Source organism: Pocillopora verrucosa, chromosome 1, assembly GCF_036669915.1.
Source record: "Pocillopora verrucosa isolate sample1 chromosome 1, ASM3666991v2, whole genome shotgun sequence".
Lineage (NCBI taxonomy): Eukaryota > Metazoa > Cnidaria > Anthozoa > Scleractinia > Pocilloporidae > Pocillopora > Pocillopora verrucosa.
The window spans coordinates 15,775,817-15,802,311 of record NC_089312.1 but is presented as its reverse complement, the minus strand read 5'-3'; the positions used below and the strand labels follow the sequence as shown (position 1 = coordinate 15,802,311).

Below are 26,495 nucleotides of genomic sequence, written 5' to 3'. Positions count from 1 at the left end.
GCGCAAACACGGGAAACGGAAGCTGTATAGGTATCTGCGGTAATGGAAGCTAGTTACAGTTGAAATCACTCCCCGAAAAATGTTTAGATGACCTTGGAAGTCGTTCCTGTAGGAAAACATATGCTACCAAGGATTCAAGATAGAGTTTGGTAGCAAGAAGGACCATTTTAAAGGGACTAACATGCATGTCTTAGCCCTCATTATTAGGAACGCCGGCTTCGCGTCCGCCATTATGGGTTCAACTGAGTATATCTTACAAAGTCATCCCTTGCTGTAGCAAGGAGTCAGTATGGTATTTTCCTCTTTGAACGCTGAAGCCATGATTTTCAAATATAGAGGGACTACTATACGTCTCTTTAGTACAAAACTGTTTATTTTGGTTATGGTGGGAATTGGAGCAGTTATTGCGGTGCTGACGCTACACGAGATCATTGCCTTCGACCCGTCTGGCAATATCGACCCTCCTCCTCATAATAATGGTTTTTATCTAAATCGGCCGCAGATCAATGCGCTTGTGACAACATCAATCGAAAACGCTATCAAAACTGAAGCAAGGAATGAAAATATAAACATCAATGTCCCGCAAGAGAGCTTACGTGTTACTACAAAGCGACCAACAATAAAAATTTCACTAAACAAAAGCGTTGAACCTGAGATTCAGAAACTTAGACATTTCGTAAAGAATATGAATGACGAACAGTACATCAGAAATGGCGACAAATTCGGTACGACTTTGTCTCCAAGTTCAATTGTGATCATTATTCAAGTGCACGATAGAAGTGATTATTTTTCTCATTTACTGAATTCTATGAGGCGCTCGAGAGGAATCGAAGATGCTTTGCTTATTGTCAGTCACGACTATCACTCCGAGGAAATGAACAAACTGGTGGAATCCATCGACTTTTGTAGAGTAAGTGCCTTCTTTCAATTAACTTCATCCTTAGTCAACGTTGGTTCTCATTTTAATTCAATTAGGTGATAAAACTGCTGGGAATTGATTACCAAAAGTGAGAGCTTTTCCGAAGCAAATGTTGACTTTCGACAAGTTTACCATAACTTGTTTCGCATTATGTTTACGATTTTTTATTGTAGGGATGAAGTTAAGCTTATGACATGCTCCTAATAATACCGGTAGATGGCTGAAAATCTTCCTTCATTTTGTCCCATGATATCGCTTTAAAACTTTAAAAACGACTTCCGCTGAAGTGTCCTTCATGCAATACCTCTTACTCGTGGTAATTTATTGTAGTGGGTTTTTCCTTTTTAATACGTGGTCTTTTTCGTAGCTTAAAAGTGATTCTAACACCGCAGCGATCAATTTGGAGCGTTATTCCAAGGGGAGTCTAATTACGGAAAGCAAAACATGGAAAAAATCGGAATCCTTCTTAACGTAAATTTTCCTCAAAGAATCAATTATTCATGTATCAACTTAGTGACGCCTCGCGTAAATTTATGTTGATTATTGTTTGCTAAAACAAAAGCAGCTGGAAACATATACCCGAAAACCAGAGTATACATTGCGATTACAAGAGATTATTACCGTAATTATTACCTACAATATACTCAGTAGACGCTCTCCTCACTGTTCAGAAAGGTTCATGAACCTCGGGGGGCTTTTAAGAGTAAGTTGTCACGCAATTATTGATAATTTTTATAAAATCATTATGAAAATATACATGAAATTAATTGCTGAATGAATATCTTGGACAGCCCTCACGAGACTTAGATGAGTCAATTATGTCTCAAAATTTGAGTCAGCAAATTTAAGAAATGTTAGTGAACTTAGCTTGTTTCAGGTACATGTCAAATAGCACAACCTGTCATTTTTTGCATGTTTGTTTTGACTAAGTGCAAGCATGATACAATCTAGAGTTGATATTTTTTCTTTTGCTGTTGTTTAACCCTTTAACTCACCTGAATGACTAAGGAAGAATTTCTCCTTACAATATAACTACAACATCAAGCAGACAAGTGATGATAATAGAGAAAATGTCAGTTAGGGAATTATGAGTAGATCCAATACCAATTTCTCCAAACTAAAATCATGAGAATTGTATGGCAGGCAGTAACAAGAATAACTCAGAGGAGATCCTGAGAGTGAAAGGGTTAACGCATCTAGATGTAGGTAATGAAATCAACCTTGTTTCCTTTATGGCTGGCAGTTTACCAAAAAACACTGCCAGGTTCCAATGTTTTGTGAGTTTGTCTGACCAAGGGTTGTTCAGAGAGGGGTTTCTGTTGATGACAGTAACTGTAATTTAAACAAAAAGAGCAAAGTTACGCAGTACATTAGTCATAAGAAGTAAAACTAAAAACAACAACAAGTATGATTTATTCCGATACCTAGATGATCCCACCAAACAGTCAAGCATTGCTTCTTGTTATGAATCTAGATTCCTAAAAAATTACTCCATATAGTTTAAATGTATTTTTTATCTTAATTTATTTTTTTTTATTTTTTGCAGGTCATGCAAATCTTTTTCCCATTCTCATATCAGCTGTATCCAAATGAGTTTCCTGGAACTGATCCTAAGGACTGCCCAAGAGATATCAGACGTGAGAAGTGAGTACATCAAATTCATTTTTGGTATCTTCAACTTTTCAGATACCTCAAACATGGACAACTCTTTTGCTTGACATGGGACTTGTTACATTCACTGTAATGCTGGTAAAGCTCTCTTGAACTGCAGCATCACACATGCTTGACATGCATGCAATTTCCATACTGCACACCAAATAACACAGATTGCACCTGCATGTGATAAAAAAATGCACACGTGACTGTATACAAATGAGCTATTCAGTCTGAAAGATATTTATTCTAATTAACCCTTCAACCTCTAAGAGACTGACTAGCATCTTATTTCTCCTCACAATACCACCCCTGAATCAAACATGAAGGTCACGAGAATAAATGAAATGATCACCAACTAAAGAAGCTCTACATTGCTGATCAAATTCTCCTTGTCAGCACCTTAGAAAATGTATAGAGAATAGTGTAGAGAATATGTATACTGATGCAAGAGTGTAAAGGATTAAAAGTGTATTTTCACTTTTAGAGCTAAAGAAATGGGCTGTATCAATGCAGAGACTCCAGACATGTATGGTCACTACAGACAAGCACCATTTACTATGATAAAACATCACTGGTGGTGGAAGGTAAGTTCACTATATTGCAGATTTACCCTCCTCTTACCTTGCTCCAGTTGCTTGAAAGAATGGATAAATTTTCAAGGGGCATAAGTTGCTGTTCAGGAGATAAGTTTTGTTATTAAAAAATTCTTGATCCTCTTAGTGGTGTCATTTCAGTAAAAGTAGAGTACACTCCTTCTTTCAAACAATCAGCTATGATATTCTGAAAGAAAAATGCTGATAGTACCATGTAGGCAAGTTTCACAATGGTGACATATAGACCTTGTATGTGAAAAAGATGGTTTTGTTTCCTTTTCTGAATGTGCAATTGGTAGGGTCAACTTGGGAAGACACTGTTCAACTGTTCTTTGCTCACTTGTTTAAAAATTTTTATTTAAATATACACATTACTTATAATACTAACATTAGTGACATTTCTTACAATCTTACATTACTTAACAAAAACAAACTTTACTTTCAAAAACTAATACTACTTGCAATAGTAACTGTTACAATGCTTACAGCACTAACTTTACCTACACTACTAATGCTACATAATGCACTAAAAGCGTCATTACTTACGAGATTAAACATCACTTACAATGCTAGCATTGCAATTACTCTACAGTATGTAATACTGCAGAGAACAGGGAAGAAGAACAGTTGAAAAACCAGCTTATTGCACAAAGTGCAAAAATAGCCTATGAACTCTTGTTGCATGGCTCATTATTATTTAACTACACTAATGGTAGAATGGTCAGAAGGGGAATTACTTAATATGAATAAAAGCTTCCCACTGTTTGTTTTACCAGTGTGCCATTTCTTTTGGCAATCAAACATTCCATGTTAAGAGTGGCTTTTAATTTAGCAATAAAAATTCCTAAAGATGGTTTTGTATTATAGAGTTAGATATAGAACTTTGCAAGAAAAAGCATGTGGTTAATAACAATAAAGTCTTCATCAATATCAAATTTACCAAACAAAACATCTACCTTTGTTTGCTTACACATTATTCATCTTAAGCTTTAGTCTTTGGATAATGCACCTACAATGTTCCATTACTGTTACTAGTAGTCTTGGCATTTGCTAAGTACTGCACATATTCACAGTTTTTAAGATCATCTTCACTTCCTTTTTAATTACTCTTGGATTTATTTGTTAACCTGGATTGTGAATTTTTCTAAAGGCAAACACAGTATTTGACATGCTGAATGTTACAAAAGACTATGCAGGTCCAGTTTTATTCCTCGAAGAAGATTACTATGTCAGTCCAGACTTCTACCACATGTTAAAATTATTGTACAACAGCAAAATGAGGTTAGTTCTATTAGGTAATTTGTTATTATTAACTGAGTTGATATACGTAATTTGGCCACTGTAAAGAGTTTCAAAGATGACTTTTTGAGCGTCAGCCCTTCGTCATAGCAAATGCATTTGCTACTAATGTTTAGGTCTAGTTTGTAAATCATATTGTTAGTAACACGTAAAATAAATTTCTAGTTAGCATAGAGAGCATTAGCCTTGTTACACCAAACAAAAGTAGTCACAACAGCCAATCAGAGAAAAGGAAAATACTACAGCCAATCAGAGGAAAGGAAAGGAAAATACTACAGTCAATCTGAGGAAAGGAAAATACTACAAGGAGCCTATTCGAATACAAATTTAACCCTTTAACTCCCAGATCAACTCTGTAATTCTCCTGACTTTCAATCGTATGATTCTTATGATGTTAGTTCAGAGAATTTAGCATTGGATCAACTTATCATCCCTAAATTGATATTTTTCTTTATTCTCATCACTTATCTGTTTGATATTTTATTGATATTGTAAGGAGAAATTCTGTCTTGGTCACTTATGGGAGTTAAAGGGTTAAGACAATCAATTGCCCCAAGTGCTGGATAACACTAGTGGCCATCTTTATGACTGAACATGTAAATTAAGCAAACTGCATTCAAAGATACATAATGGTGTTTTGTGACAGCTATGATTTGCATTTGTCAGGCAAAATGTGGGATAGGGGTGTTAGCAGTTACATGTCTTCCAGAGTGGCACTTCAAACTCACTAAATAACATATCATAAGTACTGGTGTGATTCTTTTGTTATTCTTATATTGTTAAACCTGCCGATAAGGTTGTCTGTCAACATTTTTCAAATGTTTGTGCATTACTTGATTGACAGTGGTTGTAAGGAAGACTGTGATTTGATAACCTTGGGTACATACAGAGCTGTGGATAATTATGAGCTGAATGGTGCTAAAGATGTGGTAAGGTGCTTTCACTTTTGGTATTCACTGTGCGCAGACAAACTGGATGTTCATTCATGTACTTTTTATCACACTGTAAAATCACTGGCCAACTAACAATATGGGACAAAATAGTAGATGCATTGAGATGACATTAACCTTTAACTCCCAAGATCTGATTGTTAATTCTCCCCTCTAGCTTCTGCACATTTTCTTGTGAATTTATCATGAGAATTTGGAATTGAGTATTCTCATCACCTACTTGCTGGATAATGTATGGATATTTTGGGGAGAAGTTACATGTTAATCACCTCTGGGAATAAAAAGGGTTAAATAATCTTGTTAAGTCTTTGAGGTGTGTCGTAGGAGCTAAATGTTAAATCTTAAACAATTTTACCACATCCAGGCAGCCCTTTCAGTTTGGAGATCCCACGAACACAACATGGGGATGGCATTTGATAGAGTGACATGGAATAAAATAAAAGAATGTAGTGATGTGAGTGGGAATAATCATGTATACACATCATTTTTAATTTATTTTAGTCGTTAAGAGCCTTTTGATATTGTGGTAATTTTCACCAAACTTCATAGTACTATTCTATATTCTAGCATGCTACTTTTTTTTACACTTACTACTGCAGCAACAGTGCACAAAATAAATCCAAAACTCCTACCCCCTCCCCTTCCCCTTCCCCCCACAGTTATGGGTTGTTTAAAAGGCCCAGGAACAGACTTGTTTCCACGTAGGTGTCACAACTTACTAGGTTAAGGGTGACTGCTATGAATTTGTGTGTGTGCGATTAAGAGTTTTAAAACCTGACCCTGCTATGCTCAAGAACAAAAAATGGTGCCTTTTTGTTAGCAGCAGGAAGGAACATACTTTTACACCCACTGTAGCTAGTAACAATATTATATGAGAATTTTTAAGTGTCTACCAACCATTATTAGATACTCCAGAACAACTCGTGCATTTACATGTAATTTTACCCTACATGCATGATGTGAGGTGATGTGTGCACATGATCCCATGAATTTGTGTAGCATTGAGATAGAGCATACAAAATGGAAATTCAAAGATTATTTCCTCTACTTATTGGTCATCATGTATTTTTTTTAATCTGCAATTGCCTTTGTGAGGATGTCAATTTGCATGACTTGATCAAGAAGTCACTCAATTTTTATAGGTTTTTTGCAAGAGCTATGATGAGTACAATTGGGATTGGTCTTTGATGAAGATAAGTGTTTCCTGCTTGCCACAGCCATTCAAGTCACTCATCCTCAAGGGCCCAAGAGTTTTTCACCTGGGAGAATGGTAAAGTTGATCTTAGGATATTCAATCAGTATACTTAATGGCTACATCATACATATGGAAGTGTATGTACGTACCTTATGTATGAAACTGCATTTTATCCTGGCTGTGATTGTTATCTGTGTTACTCTTTCTTCTTTGCTGTTTGTTGTTGATTTTTTTAACCTAAGAGCAAGCCCTCATTCTAAGCACCTTGACACAAGCTTTTCACTGATAATGAAGTGTTAGACCCCCAGTAAATCTCTCCCTGACTCGTCTCAAACATTCCTGGATGCAGAGAAATGCACGTCTTGAGGGCTAATAAGGAGGGCTTTTTTTTATAATGTGATTATTATGATAACATAAGTTACTGTTTGTTATTGTCTTGAGTGCTAAATTTAGGAGGGCCCTCCATTTTTATGATGTGATTATTATGATCACATAATTTACTGTTTGTTATTGTCTTGAGTGCTAATGAGGAGGACCTTCCATTTTTATGATGTGAATATTGTGATAACATAAATTACTCTTTGTCATTACAGTGGTCTTCATCACAAGAAAACTGATTGCAAGATTGACGCTACTGTGCAGAAGTTCCAAACCATCATAGAGAAGAACACAAACAGCCTATTTCCACCCTCTGTGAACATACAGGAAGGTGAACACAATCTAGCTTCTAAATTTAGTCCTAATGGAGGATGGGGGGATACAAGAGATCATGCACTGTGTTTCCAGTTAATGCAAAAGAGATGATGCACAATAAAGTACCCAAGTGATTTTTGGGTAATGCAAATTCATACTCTAGGAGGAGGTAAATTTAAGGTGTTTTGTTTAATAGCAGAATGATCAACTTCTAGTCTGCTATTCCATGGATCAAAACCAGTGCTATGGATGTACAAATCCTAAATTAAAGTGATGAAACTTTTAGCAGATAACAAATAGAAAATATTTTTTCTAGATTAATGATAAATTCTCTAATGGCTGATGTTCCAGTTGTTTTATAATATTTGTTTGTTTGTTTTTTTTTTAATCCATTACCTACCAATCATTCTAGATTCTAGAACTTTAAGGTTACACTATTTTTTTTAGATGTAAGTACTCTTGTAAACAATGTTTAAAAGTAAGTAAACAATGTATAAACAAAGTAACTTTTGCATACCATCCTGCGAATATTAGGTAAGTTTAGGAGTCAGAAGTCTGGTCCTGAAGGAACTTATCACTGTTTTTTTGTGTGTGTGTGCATAAAGGCTTTGCTAACGGCTTGCCTCTACCCATTTATGATTTTGTGTTGGATAGACACATTGTGAGAGGTTACATGTAAGTGTCCTATTCACTGAAAAAGCACATGTCCCAACTGATTGTCCGACGTGGACGGTGGGTCCCAGGCACTACTGGTAATCTCTGGGCCAGTCCATCTCTTGGCACAGAACAATACAGAAGTTTACATAACAGATCTGTAGTAATCTCTGTGCAACTTTTATGGTGTAAGTGTTAGGTTTTTGGATATGAATTGACGGCTGAATTCCTTAATAACTTTTCAAACCATGATTACACTGGAACAAATTTCAAAGTTATTGTTCTCTACAAGACATGCACATACATTTGAAGGATTCATTCAATTTTGTTTCGTTTTTTTGCGGAATTAACTTCACTTCCAATTTTCTCTTCCAAAAGGTGCATTCAGTTTTGGCGTTAAAAAAAACAGCAATAATTGTCATAAATGGTGCCATTTGGCATCAGAATGGGGTCACTTCACAGTTTATTAAAGTAAGAGAGCACAACAATGTCAGGAAGTTATTGTTTTCGTTGATGCTTAAAAAAGGAAGTGGTATCTAATGTAGACCTATATCCCAATCACAACAAAGCATACATGTAAGTTTACGTGTTTTACAACTGTTTTGTTAACATGGTTTGAAATCATTCTCTTTAAAGAAGCTGTTTAAACCATTGTTGGTCAACTTCAAATTCAACTCGTTGAAAATACGAGTTAAAGACTATTGGTACGTGAAAATGATGGAAAATTCTATTTTAGTACTTTGTTTCTTATTTTCATTCAGTTAAACCCAGTTTAACTAAAGCTGGTATAGTATATTATATTATATTATGTTATATTATATTATATTATATAAGAGTCTTTCCATCTCCTACTGTGATGTATTAAAAAAGTTTGGGTTTTTAGTAACACAATATATACATATATATATATGTATATATATATTTATATGTTAATCACTTATCACTTCTGGGAGTTAAAAGGTTAAGAGCTTCAACTTTCCTTAGGCAAATAGTTGATCTTTAATACTTTTGGACTTAAAAACTGAACCGCTTAAGTTCATACTTTTGCAAAACAATAATTAAATTTAAATTTCAAGATTTAACGCTATGTAAAATTTTCTAATGGTATGTGCATATCTGGATGTAAAGGATGAGTCTTGTACAAAATGTACAAAAGTTGGCGTCAGGTTTCTTGAACGTTTGCCTTTGACTTTTGGAATTTGACGTCATAGGATTGGATCAGATTTGGGCAATGGATATCTTGATTGCAAATTAAGGCTGATAATTAAATTAAATGTTATTTATTGAAGTTATCTGAAGCACGGGGAAACAATTTTGTATTGCAATTGAAATAATGTTCACGTTTGAAACGAATAAAACAAACTAACAAATTGGTTTGATGTTAATAAGTTCGTTTTTAGTTGAAGTTTTTTTGTGTTGTAAAGTATGCAAAAGAAAAGGAAAGTCTGTCGCGCGAGTGAAAAAAAATTAGTGAAAGAAACATTGATGTTAGCGCGCCTCATTCCCAGAGTTCCAAGCGGCGCGCTAACATCATTTACCATTTCATTATGTTTTGACAGACTTCGTCGGAAAGGAGGGGCTGCTCGTAGACTATGATTAACTGTCCGCAGATAACCAAAGCCGAGAAATGTCATGAAAACTTCAAAGCCTAAACTTTCTCGGACTACTGGTCTGGCAGTTTTCTTTTGTTGTTGTTGTACTGTCGTTCGATCTCGTCTCGCGGATTAAGGAAAGCAGACGGTTACGTGTCTTTTGAAAGCGTATAGGGCTGGTTCGGATCTTGATTACGACGCGCCCTTCGTTGTCACAGTCTCCTTTGTCTTGAATATCTTGCATATCGAAAAACATTTAGGTCCGAAGTCCATGTAAGCCCATTCGCCTCTTAAAAGCAAAATTGAATTATGTTTCCGACCATGGAAACAGTTTCCGAAGCGGAAATGATAGTAAGACACATTAACGACACCGACCAACAGTGTACAATATGGAAACGTGAAAAATATTTGCCAAAGTAAGAGGATTTCACGTCAAATATCTTTCCACGCGAAATGAAAACGTTGAAAATATTACAAACGAGACATTCTTTCAATTATAATTAAGAGCGCCATTTTTTGATGAGAAAAGGAAGGAAACGATTACCTGATGCTACTGTGTGGATTTTGTTCAGTTGAGATGGTCTGCCAAGGGAATAATTTGCAAATATTTCATCGCAGTTAATGCATTGTGTTTCAGGTTTGATATTGTGTTTATCAGCAGTTTCTGAGTTCTGAAGGTGCGTACTTCTATGAGAATACTATTTATTTATTTTTTTTTTCTTGTTAACTTTAGCTCTGTTCCTAAAAACGAACTTACAGTTTTCCGATATAGAAGATAACTGTGGGCAAACATACGAGCATACTTTAGCGCTGTGTGAAGGGTTCTTCTAATATATCGAGAGATGCATATAGGCCAAAACAATTCACGTATTACTAACAGCTTATAGTTAACAATGTACCTTTTTTTGTACTATGCGGAATATCGATTGCAAGGTGTTTTACAAGCTAGTACTTATTTTGAAAAAGAAAGTTAATCTGAAAGCGTTCTTGCATTGCCAGCAGCTGAACGTTTTTTTCGTACTTGGTCGGGGTCAGAAGTTTACCACCAATAGCTAATCACTAGCAGTGCTATTCTGTAATAAATGAGATCGGTTGAGTATATTTATGTTCTCTAAATCTGGTATGGTTTTTGAAAAGAAAGATTTAAATAATTTTCAATTGGGTGTCAAAAGTAATCTCGGATTACGTGGTTTTGCTTTAGTTCGCTCTGTAAATGCTTCATAAAATTTGCGCCACTCTCTTAACCAATCAGACGCAAAACTAAGACCAGTCACGCCCTAGTTATCGTGTTTTCCCTCGCTTTACGCGGTTTGCTCACTTCGCTCTGCCTCCTCATTTGTTCCTTGTGATATTTTCGCTTGTTCTGATTGGTTGATGCGATAACTTAGGTTTTAATTCTATAACACTCAATCGAGAAGCCCTTTATCACGTGCCACCCAGGCCCAACTTTCAGTCATAATGCGCGAGACCCGTCCAAGTGATGACAAACAGCACGTATTCACTTCAAAATTATTATAAAACAAAATTATTATTTTTCAATACTAGCGTGGAAAGGTTTTATTTTTTTCTTCCTTATTTTAAATATTTAACACTCATAAGAAGGATTTCATTCGAAGCGAAAATAGCAAGGTCTCTTTGCAGCGAGTGCTGTATTTATTGATACAACCAACATCTGGAAATTGAAACTGAAAATTAATAAATGAAAATCCATGACACTTGTCCCATTGCAATACATTTACAATTACTTTCCTCACAACAATAATTTCGAATTCGTGTTTCCTTTAAATTAAAAATGATAGCTTGTGAAGCAAACAAACTTATAAAAGATATGCGATGAATCGGATGGTAATAATTGACGTCAAGAAGTGATTGAAAACTGACAGCTAAAGGACGATCCTGGTTTCTACGTGACAATACTGCTCGGTGATTTTTTTCGCAATCATGAAAAGATTTGTCTCATTAAACTGAAAATTCATACTGAAATTTTTTTTTGGAAATGTTGATTCCGTTGCTGAATCTTCTTCTCCGCTGCTCTGCTATTGAAAATATATCCTGAACGATAGATATAGATTGTTTTTAGTTTTCGTGTTGTGCTGGACAATCAGCATTCAAAAACGTTTTTGCCCAATTAAGATCGATTAAGATGAAGGTGACCGAACCTCAGAACTTAAAACATAGCTAGACCATAACTAGTTATGCATTGAGGAAGTATTTCATTTTGCAACCTTTATTCTTTCGTGTCATGTACTTTTGTGGGAACAGAAACGGATTATTATTGCGGACCGAAAGAATAGAATACACTACTTCCTCAGTCCTCTCACGTACTAATGTCTTACTTTTATAGCCCTTAGTCTGATTTCACAGGAGCATTCTCACTAGAATCATGTTATTTATACTTATAATCATCCAAATTCCACCATTTAATCTCGTCTCACGTTTATAGTTGAAATAATAAGATATCTGACTACTCCATGTGGTCGTGCTCGACTCAATTCTATTTCAGTCTTCAAGGAATAAGCGTATAATTGAAGACAAAGCCCAGAATTCCTAAGATTTTCACATAAGGCACTCGGAAATTTCACAATAGTGATTTTGATTAGTGCAGCTGGGTTCTAGATATGCGATAGGAACCGTGCGCGCAATCACTCTGACTGATTTCACTTTATTTTAATGAATTCTGCGGAGCCTGAAGTGTGATTTGAGCATACTTACTGTGATCTGAGCGACAGAGAAATTTCATGAAATGTCAGTGATTTTTTTCCAAATCATTAAAAAAAATTGTCTCATTAAACAGAAAACTCAAACTGAAATATTTTTTTGGCACTATGATTCCATTGCTGATTCCTTTAACTCGATATTTATCAGACTCATGGTTCAGTGAAGGGAAAACGTCGATACTATGGCAAATACGAGTCTATCTTGAGTACCCGAGGCTTCACGACCGAGAAATCGGTAAGTGAATAACATTTGTTTCACAATAGTCATGACCGAACAATTGTGACTGTTGTGACTTCATAGAAGTTATTTCCTTTGTTCGTTTGCGTCTTTGTGTTATTTTCTTTGCCACCAAATCAATCGAATGAACAATTTTCTTCGTCGTTTGTCTACGCCTTGAGCTGCGCTTGGTTCTCTAGTTAAGCTAGGCTTTACGTTAAGTTTTGTTCATAAACGGTATAGTCTTGGCAAGATTTCCTCACAGAAAACAATGGCGAAAGCAATGGATTGTCTTTAAGACAACGACTATATTTTAGAATTGTATGGGGTTCTTCGGAAATCGTTCCGTGATCTTCGACAGTTCGATCGTTCTTTTGAGAGCGTTTTTAATCGATTTCTTTGCGCAACGGCTTGCGAAACTCTAAATCGTGGCCATGATTGTGAAGTTGTTTGTGTCAATTTCCAAGAACAGAGCGACGAATCACTGCAACTTTCATTTATGATCAACTCCAGATGTCCACGACTTGTGCGAGACGTGGCTTATGAGGATTTGTTGGGGCAAATACTGAGCTTCCCGCTGATTTTCTTTTCATTCAATAAAGTTTTTAAAAAAAAGTTCAATAACTTTGAAATAATTAAGTCACAATACTTTCGTATCAGCAGCAACAAGTATTTCTGAGTCGGGAAGACGATTTTCCCACCTAAGTTACAATTTAGGGGAAATTGGCAATGTTTCATGTACTTTCCTTTCTCGGAAATTTTTGCTTGTTCCAGTGTGAGGATTACATTTGTGAGTTTTTTCCGGAATAAGGCCATTCACTAGTCAAGCTGTTCATATTGTCCTACAAGCTACAAGAATATCTCGGACTTCGCCCAGGTGTCACTGGCTTTTCCCAGGTGTTGTTGAACTTTACTGCGACAAATCTCGTTTCAACAAAAGAGAGAATTCGGAAACACCACAGAGCGGGCATATTTATATAGGGAGGGAGAGAGCTTTATTGGTGGCGGTCTATTAATAGAGATTTGGCTGGTAAACGAACAAAATGAAGAAGCGCACGTGCGCAAACAGCTGAACCCTTACCTTTGACCATATGTCAAAATTAGAAGGTTATTGGTATTTTATTGCGTCATAATGACAAAGCCAATCATGGTACATGTGGATCTTAAAGATAGGAAGAGTTTCAGTTTCAGCTCCCATAACATAGAAGGACGAAGTTTGATCCAATTGACTTTTCCGACCAAGCATTGAACGCGGGCCTATTGTCCAAATGAAAAACATTGAGCAGAGCTTTTTCCCACGGATAGTTTGAAATGAGGTAAAATTCCTCAGTTTTTCCAACCAAGTAGGTGAGTTGATCTCAAGGCTTTACATCATACTTGACGTTTATCGTAAAGAAATTCTAATTCCCATCTATAGGCTGGGTTACCTAAAATCATCAAGCTTATTTTTATTCAGCGAGGTGCGTGGCGAGCAAGTAGAGAAAACTATTATAGCTACAGGCTGTATTTTGCTCGTTTAGCTTTTTAATGTAGATTATATATAAGCCATATGTGCATCTCTGACATCTGCCGTCAGTAGATATGAACTCTTGTGGATTGCACATCTCTGACATCTGCCGTCAGTAGATATGAACTCTTGTGGATTGGAATGGCATGGATAAGTGGGACTGTTAATCATTAAAACTTTGTCGGACATTGTGACGCCTTTCATGGGCTGAAATTGAGATTTTGGAGGGCTAAAACTGTATTTTCAAATTAGCCCGCTCACATACTCGCGTGATTGTTCAGACTCTTTCAGGGCTAATTTTTTTAGGTCTTAATTTTTTCAAGGTCCTTCAAAGTAATGATAATAGTGACGCAATTTATGTTCTTGGGCAAAGAAACGTTTCGGGCTCTTCTCAGACTTACTTTAAACCTCGCCTAGCAGCTCGGGCTAAAACGACTCTGAGTCGTGTCTAAAACATATCTAAACCCGCGCACAAAAACTGTATTATTTTGATGTCCAGCTTGGACTTTCTTGATTTTTCGCCGAGAGTTGCTTATTCTTGGAATGTGTTTATGCAATGCTTACATACTCATCTTCTGTCTGAGGTTGGAGAAGCACTACTTTAAGACTGCAGTCTGCTCTAAAGAATTTTGCTAATTCACACAAATCCGTTTGGTTTGATGACCCGATCACCTAAATTTCTGTCTATTTTCGGATAAAGCTTGAAACCACCTTGATACACTATAGTTAATGCTTGGAAACCCAACTTCTGATCGGATATGGTCAATGATCCTTTTTCGTCAAACCCATAGACCACAAGATATATAGCTTTGTAAGGAGCTCTCCATAAGTTATTATTATCTTCTATACTGCAAATCCTGCGTTATTGAAATAGCTGATCAATTAGGTATCTTTTTGTTAGCTGTATAAACAAAAGTAACTAATCAACCACTGTAAATAGAATGCTTCTAGATGCTTCGAGTGCAGAACAATATGTGGCGATGCGACATAGCAATCAACAAACTTGCACCAAATATTTTCAATAACCTTCGATGATTTCAACGGCTGTCCCTCTCATTTCCACTCTTTAGTCATCTGAAATACCACTTATTTGTCATGTTTACACAAGTAATTAATTAACTAACTGTTACGTCTTCCAGTACATAAGTTCAGGCGCTCCATCGGAAACCATGTTGCGCTAACTTCACGATAAGTGCGCAACTTGGATTCTTAATACTCAAAGAATATCTCAACAACTACATTGTATTTTTAGAATTTTGATAAGCACCGGACCTCTATGACAGTCACCAGGCAACATACTTGATTTATTATTAATTTCAACTCCCATTACGTGAAAGGACCCCTGATCTGTGATGGTCACCAAGCAACATACTTGATATATTACTTCGCCTCTCCTTGAGCGGAACTCCGCTTAGTGCTTATACAATATGGCTATCGTAAACCAGCGTAGGTGCATTGCTTCAACATCTGTCGCTCCATCTCCATGTATTGCCTTCTTGTGGGGGACGCAAATGTGCTAAAATAATGTAAAACTACTGCTAGTAGTAATCATCAGTCAGTCAGATCTCTATTAGAATAATGTTTTTTATTGAATTTATCGCCCAGAAATATTCAGAGAAAGTGAACTTGTGAGATGCTGATGTTAAGGACTCTTGTGAACCTTTGTACAATGCAATTACTGACGATAAAAAGTTCGTTAATTGAAATTAGTCCAGTCCAATGATATCTAATTGTAAAGCATGACTAGATCTTGTTGGAGGTCATCGCTTTCAGTATAAGTTACAAAGGATTGCATATTTCGAACTTTCAGCGGGAAAAAGTGTAAATCTCGATTCAAACTTAGAATTCCTGATAGTGATTCAACCTTTGTGACAAGAAACAAAGGCTCTTTTAGATTTTTGTTTCGAGATTTTGCAGATTTATCCATTACCATAAAAATCAGAACCAAACTACAATGAAAAGTTCAAAACAGGCTATAAAAAATCCGAAGTTATGTGTCTGTGTCGTTTTGACACTACGCACTGCAGCATTTCACTTGATGCTCACACAACCTTTGGACTACAAAGTAAGATTTTGAACCCGTCCAAGACTCGCTTTTTGCTGGAGCTTTCTTTGTTGTTCGTCCTATCAACTGATCAACTAACTGTTAGCAAAAGTACTTTTAAGTTAAAAGGTTCTTTTGTAGTTGTCAACCGCCGTCAGTGAAATCACACCGCGCTTCATTATATGACTCACTTAACGCCAGCCTCAGTTTGGACCATCAATTGAGTCGGTGCTTCAGTTCTCAACATTATGTGCCAAAGAGCATCACCTGTTGTAGTTTCTGTACCATTGTCATAAACTCGGTCATCATTGATAACGCATTAATTGCCTTTTTTAATGCAAACTAGCGCTAGTTTAAAATTTGGTCCCAATATCAATGATGCCGCCGTCATCGAAGGCATCGTTGATTTAGTAAGAAGAGAAAAGGTTAAAGTGATCTTGCCGAGCTCTCCTGACAAAAAGACAGACTGAGGTATTTTGATTTCTTTCTCTAAGTGACGGTAGCATTGATGTTGCAGAGTACCCGAAGGGGCTTCAAATATCATATATCCCAAAACAAATTATTAAATCCTGTCATGAAAAACAAATGGATCAAGTAATGACTTAGAAAAACTCAAGTAGAAATTGAAAAATCAATCCGCCTGGCATTTTGATTTAATTGCTCCAGGTTGAATGACAATCTTAAGTTTATTACATCCGTCAATAACTTGGGAGAAATACTTTATCCTTTCCAATGTGGCGAAGGAGATTTTTAAAAAAGTAAATATATCCAGGAACTACAAATCTCTTCAAAAGAAATCAAATTATGCGAAAGATTTACAGGCACTGAAAATTTCAAGTAAATAACTCTAACTAAAAGAGAAATGACAGTCTTAGTCGTCTTTATTTACAGACACTTGTGCGATTAAACATTGGCACATGTCTCTTTATCAATATTTCTTTCCTTTTTTGCCAAGCTTAAAATTACATTTGCATTACTGGCCAGCAACATCTGGCTACACTCCTTGAACTCTTGCATGCGAGATCAACAATGAAAGAGATGTATAATTTTTACGTGCTGCTGTAATTTTCCTGTGTATTATGGGATTTCCATTCGGAGAATGGTCCGAAAAGGAGACCAAAATCGACGAAAAGCAGGAAATCCAGTATATCATTATCTCCTCTAAGCTTACAAAAGAACACTGGATGTAAGGAGATAAGCGAGTACTTTATAGATGGTACAGATATCCTAAGGAAATTTGAAAAACAGCAGGATTATTGAATTCTTTTCGAGTTTTTCCCGACCAAAAAGAGACAAAAATCACGAATAGACACTCAGCTAATTTTACTTGGATTCAGTATAAAATCGGGTATGAAAAAATAATAAAAGTAGAACAATTTCTCGCATTCAATATCGCAAATAGACTAAATATCTTAGTTAAATAGGGTTTCTACATCAGATGTGATAAAGTAAGATAATTGTTTTGTGTTTAAAATTTATTTTTGAAAAAATCGAAATCAGTAATAACTCTGCATTAATGCTTTGGTTAAATAGCCGAGGAAAAAATGTCACCGCTCTTTGAACGAAGTATTTCACGTGAAAGTTTATTTTACCAAACACTAAATTTAAAATAACTGTGTCCTTCTTTGATGAAATAGAACGATCAAGTCTTAAAAGATGGTAGCGATTCGACAAACAGAGTAAAAAAAAATGTATAATACCTTAAAATTCATCCAGTCAAGAGAAAATTTAGTAGTGCTGTTTCTAACTTATACGCCATGCACACCAAAGCTTTATTCATATTTTCAAGCTGTTTTGTTCAACACGGTTTAAATGTGTCCTTTTCACATAGAAGCTCCTTAAACTTATGCTTTTGGACTTCGGATTTAGTACATTGAAAACACAAGCTATCTACTGGTGACCAATTGCATTTGAAAGCTATGGCAACTTCAGGTTTTCTTTCAGTTCTCTGTCTCTGATTTTCGTTTAGCAAAGCCTGATTTAACTAAACATGTTTTGCTGGTGTGAAAGACGGTTGTAAGCTGCATGCAAACGAAAAATTTGAAACTTGCTAACTATGGCCGCGGTGTTTGTGAGACTCGCTCAGTTGTTGCTTTGGTTGAATTTTTTTAAAGATTAGCGGGATAACTGTTGAGGAAAAAAAATCCACAGTCTTTTGTTGAAAAATGATGGTCTTCTGATAGCGGTCGATGAAGAATTCAAATGCAAATTGATTCCCACAACATCTTTATAATCAGTTGATAAGAATCATCATGTCTATATTGCCGAAAGGTTCTCAAAAAATATATATAAATCAAGTTATCGATAAGCGAACTCTGTTACGATTGCGTGTGGAAGAAATCAGTTCCAATAAATTCAAATGTAAGTAGTTTTGCTTCATCCAATTTGAAATAATTTAATTTGTTTATATTGCGCTCTACAATTGAAGCTTACTGAACTCTGAAAACGCCCATTTCAGCATCAGTGAATGCAGGGAAGAGTTTTTTTTATTATCCTCATTAGGGGAGAATGAGTGACAAGAGCATCGTGTATGGAGTTTTCTTAGCTTTTTTCTCTTCTGAAGGGCCCACGTCTTGGTTGAAGAGGGTTCGTTATCCGCTTCAGCCTGAAATAAAGTGTTCATCGGTGAAAAACGTGACCCAAAGCGCATTGTTTAGATTTCCGCACGTGACACTGCAATAATTTAAGAGTGCTTTGGGAAATGTTTGTTCCTTTGGAGATATCCTTCTCGGCACCGAAGTGGTTTTCTATTACACATTTCCTTAATCGTGGGAAGATTTTGTTTGTTGAACTGGCAGTATCGGAAACATCTCAGTGACCTTACGTTTCTCAGCTAGAAACCATCCGATTTCTAGGACTAAAACATGCAAAGAAGCATTGTTCGCGGTTGACGGCAAACCACTCAAGAATTAATTTGGTAAATATTATTGCGAAGACAGTTTGATAAGATTGCATAAGCTATTCCATTAGTTTGTCAAAGTGATCATGAGTAAGATATTATCTAAATCGGCTATTTTTTTTCCTTCCTGGGGATTGTTTTGATCAGTCAGCCAAAGTCTGCGTCAAAGGTAGGAAGTTATGAAGTTTTGATGAACATCTGTTTCATTCACGAAGAAATTGTATCAAAGAAAGAAGCTATAACAGCCCGGGTTTTGGATGAGACCTGATTTGAATAACGCTGTACACGGATTGCTCGGTATTAACGGACAAACGACTGATGTCGGCTTCGTTTTCAGTTGGCACTTATCTTGGTCACGCCTACATGACCTTATAATAATTAAATTATAACTTTCGACGAAGGGGTAATCCTACAGCTGATCCAAGATTTAGTTTATAACCTCTGTTGTTCTCTCATTTTTCGATGAACAACCTTAAACGAAACATAACAGAAAGCCATCAGGGTATCCGACGCGATATATGGTATTTGACAGGAGTGTTTCCGATCGATTGTTTTCCTTGAATTTGTAATTTGCCAGCTAGGTGAATGATTTTACTAAATTTATGGAGAAAGTGTCGAGTTGGCGATAAAGCTCAGTTCGTTAAGGCAGAGATTTCTTCGGTGGTAATGTACGTAGTTTTCATATGTCTTCGATTATTTGTGCACTAGGAGTAACAGATGCAAAGTCCAAAGTACTTTTCTCAACGTTTACAATAGACACTTTTTGTTATTATTTGGGATAATTTTTTATTGTCTCGTCTTTTCATCTGGTGCCATCTCCTAATTGTTATTTGTAATCTCGAATCTTCAATTCGTCAAGATTCAAGGCAAATGATACTAGAGGCATCTTTCTATCGACGATGCCTGAAGCTCTGCTGACCAATATCAAAGCCACGATAGCTGCATGCAACTAAGTGAAATCTTTTGAGACTTTGTTTATCAAAACTGAGTTGAAAATATTTTGTCAATGGTGTACAACATTTTGGCGATGTGTTTGTAAAACGCACAACAGGATAGGGCCATTTTTGGAACAAAGCGAAGATAAACGACAGAGTGACCCGAAGGGCAACCCATATTTTCACTCATGGTAAAACCGATTTAACGTAAAGGAAGCGATTTATGTTAATTCTCAGTGGTTCTTAAAGCGTTTTTCAGCAAAACATTTTCCGTTGACACCTTTCATTGACCTTGCTCACCAACAGAAAGTTGATGATGGAGTTTGTTTAGAAAGCAGACTGAATGTGAACGAGAACAGGAGCCCATTACTCCTGACGAGAATCATTTCCGAGGCCGTATTTGCTCTTAGTTTCTTTTTCTTGTATTATACCCCATTGTATTCTGTGGATTATATCTAAGTCTTGTAAAGGTAACCTAGATTTTAATGATAATAATAAAAAAAGAAAAATATATTTGTTCTTGACTACTGAGTATTGAAGCCGCCATTCAGGAAGATGTCGGCGACAAAGCTTTGCATGAGAATATCTAACAAATTTTCTTTCTATTCTAGTGTTGCCTGACATGTTCTGAGGTGTGGTCAGATTAAAAGGAGGACTTTCCCGAGCAATTGATTATCATTCTTGTTAATTCGCTGGCTCACTATCAGAAGGTGATGTTGCATCTTTAAATAAGTACTTTGTTGTAGGTTTTGTTTGTCAATTCTTTATCTTACAAAACAAGAGTAAGCCCTCTTGAGTCGCGTGCTATCTTCGTGCGTGAACTACAAATGTTTTTCCTGGCTTGGGAACAACTCTTGACTTATCAAATTTAAGGAGTTACAGAGTTATGATGTAAAACAATCTTGTCAGCTTTCTTGTAACTCAACCTACCGACTCCAGTCTCAGTCAAGTTTTATTGGAACACTCCACATTCCTATCAATACCAAATTTTGCTTGCATGACACCTTTAATGCGTCTCACCTCTTTTAAGAGGAAAGAAGAGGGAGTTAGAGCTAAAAAGGTTCAATAATAGCTTCGGCTTTCTTTGTTTACCAGAATATTGGCTCAACGGATGAGGTTCTCAGAACAGCCAATCGGGAAAACAACTTGTTTTGATTTGGTTAGTTCCTAGAAAACTTTTACCTTTCTCATCAAAGTTAAGGATTGCCAATATTAGCCCGATAAGATCGGTCCAATTTAGTAAGCAAACAGTTTTAAAATGCACAGTAAGAAGCCCAATATATATATATATATCATGAAACGTCTCAATTACGGCATTCCAATAAAGGTGTCTTAAATTTCTTCTGTTCAAGAAGTTTCATGATAAACCCCCGCAAGATAACTGCAACTATAAACGTCTGGATTACATCAAAAACAAGATGATATCAATTAATTTGTTAAAGATATTGATGTGATACATCACGACAACGTAAAGTGATTGAAATTTTCCACGCTCTTGGGACAATTCACATATCCGATCTAATTAACAATATTTATCGATGGCATCGCTAAATGTTGCCACCAGGAAGAAAAGAACAGGTTTCAGCTTGCAACCTGGGGCACATGCTCTCAATACTTGTGTTTTTTTTCGTAATAATAATTATTATTTGGCATGAAAACAGTCAGGATGGACATATAAGGTTACAAAAAGGAGCAAACAAAATATTCGAGTGTTATCGTGTACTGAGTGGATGCTATAACGGTTAAAGTTGGGTTGGAATTTTCGCATTAAATTTGCATTTGTGTCTGTGCGTGTACTGAGTGGATGCTATAACGGTTAAAGTTGGGTTGAAATTTTCGCATTAAATTTGCATTTGTGTCTGTGCCCTTAGAACAATGGGTGGAAAACAGCCTGATTTTCTGCGGTGGCGTTGTTTAGGTTTTGGTTTGTCCCCCGAGATATGAATTGTGCAAAAAAAGCGGAAAAGAACAGAGACCCAAAGTGGATTAATATTCCCGATCCCTTTCGAAGTCTAGCTCTAGTGCTTTCTCACGGAATTTTTAATGATTTTTTTCTAGGGATAACAAAACTACATCACTATGATGGACGAAAACTCTTCTTTCAACGATACAAACTTGACAACAGGTTTGTTCTAGACTACATCAAATATACATCATTACTGGTAAACCTTGGCGCGACTGTGCGCGAAGTTAAAAATATAAAAACGCAGCAAATAACAAGAAAAGACAAGATACATTCATTTTAACCGAATTTAAATCGAAAGCGTTATCTTAAAGGAAGGTTATGTTAGTTCTGGGCTGTTATTCTCCCATTTCATAGATTTCCAAAACATTTTCAAGACCTTGGTGGGGAGTATCTGTGCGCCCATAGCCTCTAAGTGTATCGTGGCCTCTCTTAGCGACAATGTAAAAGGCAAATACTAGAGTCCGTTTTAAATGTTCAAATTTGACTCTCTCTCTATCACAAGGCTATTTAAATAGCTAAAGTAACTCCTCTTTATACAAAAGTCCACAGGGAAAGCGAAGAGCGACTGATCAATTGTTTGTGCTTTTAATGACCTTACAGTTGGTATGAACAGAACTGAAAACATGTTTTTGAGCTTAATGAGCCATTTCGTATCTTAAGATGACAAATCATTTGGCAATCTGTTAGCCTTTGCAGAATGGCCACTTTATCATTTACTAACGTGCAGATTGCCAGATTTTCCTCAAGGTTTTTACCATCCGCTGTGTTTTGATCTCAGGCCGGAACATAGTTAAAGTGCTGTTCATACGAACCCAAAGTTAAATGTAATTTACTGAAGACCGTAAAGATCAGTGAGGCCTTTTCTTAGCGTTTAGTTAGAAGTAAAACGGAGCGAAATAACAAACGGCGTCACATAGGGGAGGGGTGAAAAAGTGAGGGGTAGCAAAACCTCCCTCTTTCTTCAAAACGACTATTGCACTTCGTTTTACTTACTAAATACCTGAAACAGGCCAAGGTGATTGCTCCATCGCAATTTGAGTCTATTTTAAGGCTGGAATCTCGGATAGGTTTCCAGAGCCTTCTCATAATGAAATCCATCTCTTGATCGTTGTCTTTTTATTAAGATTACGCTAGTTGAATCATTTAAGCACCTTAAGTTAACATCATGTTAGCAGGCCTTTCACCAGCAATGGCCCCAGTCTAATATATTAATTAGGTCACTTACTATCACGAGGAAGTAACGTAGACGTTGCCCATCAGATTTTCTCTGTTTGACAGTTCCTGCATTGCTACAGCAGTCAATGAGGCAGTTTATTTTCTTTCGGTGTTGTTCACGTTCGAGAAGACATGTATCTCTTTCGTTTTCAGAGGGCCCAGACAGACTCCATGATGGATCAATGTCTGGCAGTTTGATGATCCTCATAACAACGCTTTATGCAATAACTTTCGTCATTGGATTCATTGGAAACTCCCTCGGACTCTACATCATCTGCAAAAAATGCGGCATCAAAGCAGCCACTCACTTACTAATCGCCAACCTCGCTTGCTCCAATTTGCTCATTGTCTTCATAGTAATTCCTACGTCAGTATCTTTCTTGTACAACGGGCACTATTGGCTCTCGGGGATTTCAGGCACTGTCACTTGCAAGATCTCTCAATATTTATTTGTATTTCCCATTGCTACTTCCATTCTGACTATACTGGTGGTATCTATAGATCGGTTCTTCGCCGTCTGTCATCCCATGAGAGGACAGCTGTTTCGAAAGCCCAAAAAGATGACAGCCACAATTTGGATTTGTGCGGCCATAGTTACTAGCCCAATAATAGTAATATTCAAAGTGACCCCTTTCCCCTCTCCAGAAATAAAATGGTCGTGTAGTCAATATTTTGGACAAGATCCGCAGCTGGCAGATACTCTCTCTAAAGTATACTATGCTTCGCTATTTGCTTTACTTTACTTGCTGCCACTTCTTATCATAACTGTTCTTTACACGATCATTGGCTACAAACTGTACAATCGGAGCATTCCTGGAATGTCCCGTTCGCCAACTTTTAGAGACAGAGTGGAAAGATCAAAGCGCAAGGTTGCCAAGGTGATGGTAATGATCGTCACTGCTTTTGCAATTTGCTGGTTTCCAGCCCACGCCGTTCACTACTACGTCACTTTCCAAAAAGAAGCCGTTTCGAGAATACCACCTTATGCGATTTCTTTACTTCTATGGATTTCGCACTCAAACAGCGCAATAGACCCATTCTTGTACATATTACTCAGCCATAACTTTCAAAGGGAGTTCCGCAAAATTATTAATCAGTGCAATTTTCGCTTTGAAAGGCGTTTATCAAGGATTTCATTCACCCTCTCCAGAAGAAACGTCCATGCAAATCGCACTGGGTCGATTGCGTGGTCATTTAGGAGATCTAACTCACACAAGGTTGATAGGTACACTATTCGCGAAAATCCAATCGGTGAAGGGCGAGATTTGAACATGCGCAACGGATTGCTGAACGAACATCACCCACTTCAGCAAAACGTACAAGACCATGCGCTGTAATAGTTAAGTCATCACGGTATAATTGCTCCAGCACAAGGCCTGCCTCACCCTTGCGACGGTGTTGTAATGTAACGTACTTAATTGCCCTCTAACTGGATGATATAATTGTCACTGGCGGTGAGATCTTCTACGCACTATTTAATCTTACTGATGTCTTTTAAAAAAAATTAATAATAAAATTTTAAATAAGTCTATCCCATTAGGAGAGTTAGACAAATAAAGAAACGGCTGAGTACCATTGGATTTAAGAGTATCATCGTTTTAGCGCTTTTCTGTTGCCCTGGTATAGTAACTTGCAATCGTAATTCAAGTATAGAGCTCGTAAATCATTAAATAAACTGAATTTACTTAGCCAAAAAAACCGTGAACTTATATTTCCCTTTTGAGACAAGTTAATTTAGAACAAGATTAAACTAAGGGGAAGAATAATCTTGCCTGTGAAACAATCAAGGAAATTTACTCAAGCGCTGAACTATTTGAAGTCGGCAGTACACGGCCGTGCGAGTATGAAGAACATTGGTAAACTGAAATTAGGAGTATTGTCGAAATTCTTTATCAAATACATGGTATCGAGCTTTCTGGAACATTGAGCTTTCTTAACCCCTTAGAGCAGAGTTTTATCGTTCGTTAACCCTTCTACTCCCGTGAGTGACTGAGACAGAATTTCTCCCAGAAAATATCAAACAGACAAGTGATGAGAATCGTAATAATATAAATACCAATCAGGGAAACATTAATTGATCCAATACTATATTCTCCGAGCTAACATCATAAGAATTCTATGGCAGACAATAAGGAGAATTACTACTTAGATCTTGGGAGTGGAAGGGTTCAAAGATTACATTATCGTTAATTGGCCCTTGACCAGAGCAACGTTAGTCGAGTGATTTAATAATGCAATAAAGGGGGTAAGTTTGTTGAAAAACTATGGTGCTACATCGTTACGTATTAACAGATAAATTGGTTTTTATCAACCGAGTTGACAATGTAGATTGGCCACAGTAAAAAGAGTTTCAAGAGCTGACATTTCAAACATTAGCTCCTCTTCAGAGAGAATCAGTTGGACAGCAGTTTTCAAAGGGGGTGAAAAACCAAGACCGAATTATTTATAACAAAAATAAAAGTGAACATCATCATTAACCAATAGAAACTCAGAGCGGAAACGGGTAACTGCTTGAAGAAAGTCGCCATTGGCTTCAGTTTTGATTCTGGTTAGTAAAGGGGTGGCGCAGGATTTTTAGACAAATCGCAGAGCAATGTAGAGTAACACCAAAAAGATCCTGGATAATTAGCAATTACTCGTGAGCATGCGTTAGATATGACTTGATAAATAGCCAACGAGGTGCGTAGCATCGAGTTGGCTATAAATGTTTCATTAATTACCATGAAATCCTAAACGTTTGAATATTTGAAGCGTTTTCAGCTCCGCAATAGTCGGCGAAATGCATTTCCATATAAGGTGGCTCGGGATATGAGCTAATAACCTGAGTTGAGTGAGCCAATCAGAACATTTGGAGTGGAAAGTTGAATAACCGATACTCAACTGAAAATTTCTATGTTCGTCGATCGCAAAATACGAATAACTGAAGTCTAAATTTACCAAGGCTAAAAACTTAGAAAACTTTCAACGGTTAAGACATTTTGGACTGTTTTGTGTGACGAGATCACTTAACACCTACTGTGCGACTTCGCACCGTGCAAGTTACAGTTTGTGTCCTTCACTTGGTTGTTACACAGTATACTTAGACCCAGTGCAGCACATAGTGACCCCTCCTGATAACTTTGCTACAAGGCCAAATATCCTGATAATAACATGTGATTGGACGTTATAACCTAAACCCAGTCTCAACCAGCCTCATTCACAAAGTTTAGATTCTTGGTTGAGATAAACAGAAATTTAACTTGTGATGAATTGTGTTTTCCCCTTCTTAAAAATAAAAAACGGAGTTAATACCAGTAAAATCTTACTAGTATGTATGGAGCACAGCGATTGTTGGTCAGCCAACTAACCCTTTAACCACTGGACCGTTGTATAATTGACACAAAAACGCCGGGAAACCATCAATCGTATAATCAGCAAGTTTATTTGAAGGAATTATTCGATCTG

At 36.7% G+C, this 26,495-nt stretch overlaps 2 protein-coding genes across 15 annotated transcripts; both read left to right on the top strand.

The window, feature by feature from the left end:
• Positions 1 to 22: 22 nt before the first annotated feature.
• LOC131789272 (alpha-1,6-mannosyl-glycoprotein 2-beta-N-acetylglucosaminyltransferase) lies at positions 23 to 9,348 on the top strand. The gene is made up of 8 exons (XM_059106338.2): positions 23 to 910; positions 2,466 to 2,563; positions 3,060 to 3,159; positions 4,319 to 4,449; positions 5,312 to 5,396; positions 5,782 to 5,871; positions 6,560 to 6,687; positions 7,206 to 9,348. The coding sequence occupies exons 1-8, from the start codon at positions 290 to 292 to the stop codon at positions 7,414 to 7,416; spliced, it is 1,464 nt and encodes a 487-aa protein (XP_058962321.1). The 5' UTR covers positions 23 to 289; the 3' UTR covers positions 7,417 to 9,348.
• A 777-nt stretch (positions 9,349 to 10,125) lies between these two features.
• On the top strand, positions 10,126 to 24,631 carry LOC131789301 (kappa-type opioid receptor-like). 14 transcript variants are annotated; one of them, XM_059106389.2, is made up of 5 exons: positions 10,176 to 10,228; positions 12,417 to 12,503; positions 20,482 to 20,580; positions 21,929 to 21,995; positions 23,205 to 24,631. In XM_059106389.2, the coding sequence occupies exons 4-5, from the start codon at positions 21,950 to 21,952 to the stop codon at positions 24,386 to 24,388; spliced, it is 1,230 nt and encodes a 409-aa protein (XP_058962372.2). In that variant the 5' UTR covers positions 10,176 to 10,228; positions 12,417 to 12,503; positions 20,482 to 20,580; positions 21,929 to 21,949; the 3' UTR covers positions 24,389 to 24,631. The 14 variants fall into 14 exon arrangements, with proteins under 14 accessions (XP_066025269.1, XP_058962372.2, XP_058962371.2 ...); XM_066169203.1 differs by lacking the exons at positions 10,176 to 10,228; positions 12,417 to 12,503 and adding exons at positions 18,821 to 18,953; positions 20,966 to 21,029; XM_066169167.1 differs by lacking the exons at positions 10,176 to 10,228; positions 12,417 to 12,503 and adding exons at positions 19,405 to 19,603; positions 20,966 to 21,029.
• The last annotated feature ends 1,864 nt before the right edge of the window (positions 24,632 to 26,495 follow it).

Coding starts and splice junctions, on each gene's coding strand:
- LOC131789272 (XM_059106338.2), top strand. CDS start 290: ATGGTATTTTCCTCTTTGAACGCTGAAGCCATGATTTTCAAATATAGA. Junction 4,450..5,311: donor TTGTACAACAGCAAAATGAG/GTTAGTTCTATT, acceptor CTTGATTGACAG/TGGTTGTAAGGAAGACTGTG. Junction 6,688..7,205: donor GTTTTTCACCTGGGAGAATG/GTAAAGTTGATC, acceptor TTGTCATTACAG/TGGTCTTCATCACAAGAAAA.
- LOC131789301 (XM_066169172.1), top strand. CDS start 21,950: ATGATGGACGAAAACTCTTCTTTCAACGATACAAACTTGACAACAG. Junction 21,996..23,204: donor CGATACAAACTTGACAACAG/GTTTGTTCTAGA, acceptor TTTCGTTTTCAG/AGGGCCCAGACAGACTCCAT.